The sequence below is a fragment of the Sinocyclocheilus anshuiensis genome, unplaced genomic scaffold, assembly GCF_001515605.1.
Source record: "Sinocyclocheilus anshuiensis isolate Anshui unplaced genomic scaffold, SAMN03320099.WGS_v1.1 scaffold630, whole genome shotgun sequence".
NCBI lineage: Eukaryota > Metazoa > Chordata > Actinopteri > Cypriniformes > Cyprinidae > Sinocyclocheilus > Sinocyclocheilus anshuiensis.
This window is the reverse complement of record NW_015542353.1, coordinates 395,958-398,824: the sequence shown is the minus strand read 5'-3', so window position 1 is coordinate 398,824 and position 2,867 is coordinate 395,958. Positions and strand designations below refer to the sequence as shown.

The 2,867-nt window shown below is 37.1% G+C and overlaps 1 protein-coding gene across 2 annotated transcripts in view; it reads right to left on the bottom strand.

The window, feature by feature from the left end:
• LOC107691567 (G protein-coupled receptor kinase 5-like) overlaps positions 1–2,867 on the bottom strand; it is a 55,800-nt gene that overhangs the window by 10,380 nt on the left and 42,553 nt on the right. For both annotated transcript variants that reach the window (XM_016490221.1, XM_016490222.1), the window contains exons 5-7: positions 2,666–2,763; positions 1,783–1,875; positions 1,187–1,250 (exon numbers count right to left, since the gene is read on the bottom strand). In XM_016490221.1, the coding sequence (XP_016345707.1) occupies positions 1,187–1,250; positions 1,783–1,875; positions 2,666–2,763 (255 nt within the window). The remainder of the gene's footprint in view (positions 1–1,186; positions 1,251–1,782; positions 1,876–2,665; positions 2,764–2,867) is intronic.

Below are 2,867 nucleotides of genomic sequence, written 5' to 3'. Positions count from 1 at the left end.
ACGTCCCGTATTTTGGGCCTAATTGATTTGTCCCGTATGTGACTTCCCTTGTCCCGTTTTTTGACTGCTACGCTGATCTAACCACTGACTGATACAACAGCAGCAGTGCTGATCACTTGAGAATGATCACCGACACCTGTCATCATCCAATCACAGCCCCCCTCACGCAGTATACGTTAAGTAAATCAGAAATCTTGAACAAAGGCTGAGGAACCCTCTGATGGCTGGTTGCTCCTGCCTCACAGCAAGCGGTGCTCGTGCTAATGCCAATACCGTCCGTGTTTTCAGTAAATCAGTTTTGGTGAATACAAACTACGTGATTATTTTTCATGAGTCCAACATCACGCCGCGCAAGAGACGTGATCAGTAAGGGAAGTCATCTTTCATTATTGTAATGCTGTTAAATAGAGAAAAACATTTAATATTTAAGTAACTAGTAGCATAATTCTTAACATTGGACCTTATTCTTGAAACACAAAATGACCAATAAAAAAAGCAGCCCATATTAAGCCCACCAAAAGCAGCCCATATTAAATCTATAAGCTGTCTTTAACATTACTCCAGTCTTCAGTGTCACATGATCCTTCAGAAATCATTCTGATTAGTGGTTCAACAGATCACAAATCTCAAGATTCGGATCACATTACAGTTTTTGACCCACGGATCGGATCATTTTTCTGATCAGCAAGAAAGGCTGCGGTGTGTGACGCTGTGTTTCGTTGTGAAAGCAAAACTACTTTGTTTGGTCTTCCAAAAAATGGACACGACTAGAAATCAGTGGTTAAGTTGTATTTACAACACTGTTCCAGAACACTTCAACCCAAATATTCAGATGTGTGCAGTGCATTTTATGGAGGACTGTTTACTGATCCTGGTAGAGTAGACTACAATGTTCTGTTCTGACTCACAGACTGTATGTGGAAAATAATGTGTTTTTTGAACCTTAAACCGCATAAACACATTGCATTACACCAAATACACAAAATAATGTTCATTTTAGCAGCATCATATGACCCCTTTAAGTGAAATACAATGAGACATTATGATGTCGCAGCCTATATTTCGAGCACACTTGTGTCTAAAGATACATTCTAGGTAGGCAGCTCACTAGGTTTTGATGCAGAGCAAATGAGTAAATATTCAGTACACACACAGTTCAGGTCATCACTGTTCACAATATCCTCACCTCTCCAAAGCCTCCTTTCCCCAGAACTCTGTACTGCCGAAACGTGTCTTTTGTGATGGGTTGTCTAGAAATAAAACCACAAAATCTGATATCAAACCAGCACAGACAGGAAACTGACATTTTAGCATTCAGATCCATTAACAAAACTAGGTGGAGCACAAGCTACAAGTTACACACTACATTACAATTATAAACCACAGTCAATAAGAAACACATTTTCCACCTGATTTGTGAAACAAAACCTTCTTAGAATTGTTCGTAGAAAAAATTCAGAACTTTTTTATGGGCCACTTACGTAGATGCAAATATGTTCAAATCAGTTTATATCTAGCAGAGACGCTGCTGTGTAACTCCAATGTTATCGTGACCAAAACATGACTGTTTGCTTTCATGTGTTGAGCTGTTAGCAATTACGCTAACAAATCATTTAAATGGATTAGCATCCGAACTGCCATAACAGCTGAATATGATTTATCAAGACGCAGGACGTCTGGTTTAAGCCAAGCAAAACAAAAGAATGAAATGGCACAAATGGTAGACTAAGCAGACTAAAAGGCTAACGGACAGAGTAAAGGGAGATAAAGTGCGCAACCAACCTTTCGAGCATTTTCCATTGGAGGAAGCGGTCGAAGTACATGCTGTTCTGATAGTCAGCAAAAGGAGCACCACTTAAGTAGTCATGAAGAGCTCTGTGAGAATTAAAACAGCATGGAGACCGTTAGACCAGAGGCAGCTCTGTGAGTACCAGAAGTAAAGATTACAGTAAAGAGCTAACATTAAGCAGCAGTGTTTACGTCTGTAGAAAACAATTCAATTCCCAGTGGAAAAACTGCACTTATTTCTGAATACTGTCTTTATTACATAGCATGCAATATTAGGATGACATTGTCCAAATTATTGTATGTTGAAAACAGTATGTGAAAGGTGCAAAAAAAATTTGTTTTATTATTATTTCAAGTATTTTGGAATATTTTTGCACAAAATGATTGCAGCTTGTTCAAATGTTTGGGAACAGTATGATTTTTTTTGTGTCTTTTTTTGAAAGAAATTAAGCAGCACAACTGTATTCAACATTGCTAATAAAAAGAAATGTTGATGAAGGATCATGTGACATTGAAGACTGAAGTAATGATGCTGAAAATTCAGGATTGAATCACAGGAATAAATTATATTTTAAAATATATTAAAATAAAAAACAGCCATTTTAATTTGTGATAATATTTCACAATACTACTGTATTTTTTATCAAATAAATGCAGTCTTGTTGAGCATAATTGTTAAAAAGTATCAATAAAACAAGTATTTGTTTATATGATATATAATTATTTAAATAATAAATAGCATTTGAATGCAAATCTAAAAACACCTTATGATATCTGTAACAAGAACAGTTGGGGCCGGGGTTAAGATGTCTGAATTAGCTTAGTTTAAAAGCAACAGAGGTCCAGGTGTTCACAAGTGTGTTTGCATGCGTCTTACTTGCGACAGTCACTGAAGATCTCTTTGCAGGGGCTCAGTTCTAGATTTTCTCTGCAACTTTCAGCAAGACCTTCAGCTATATCTACACACTCAGAGGACTGTAGAAGAAACAACATGCTCTCTGATTACTGATGCATTCCAAAATTAACACACACACACACACACACACACACACACACACACACACACACATTTGTATCTG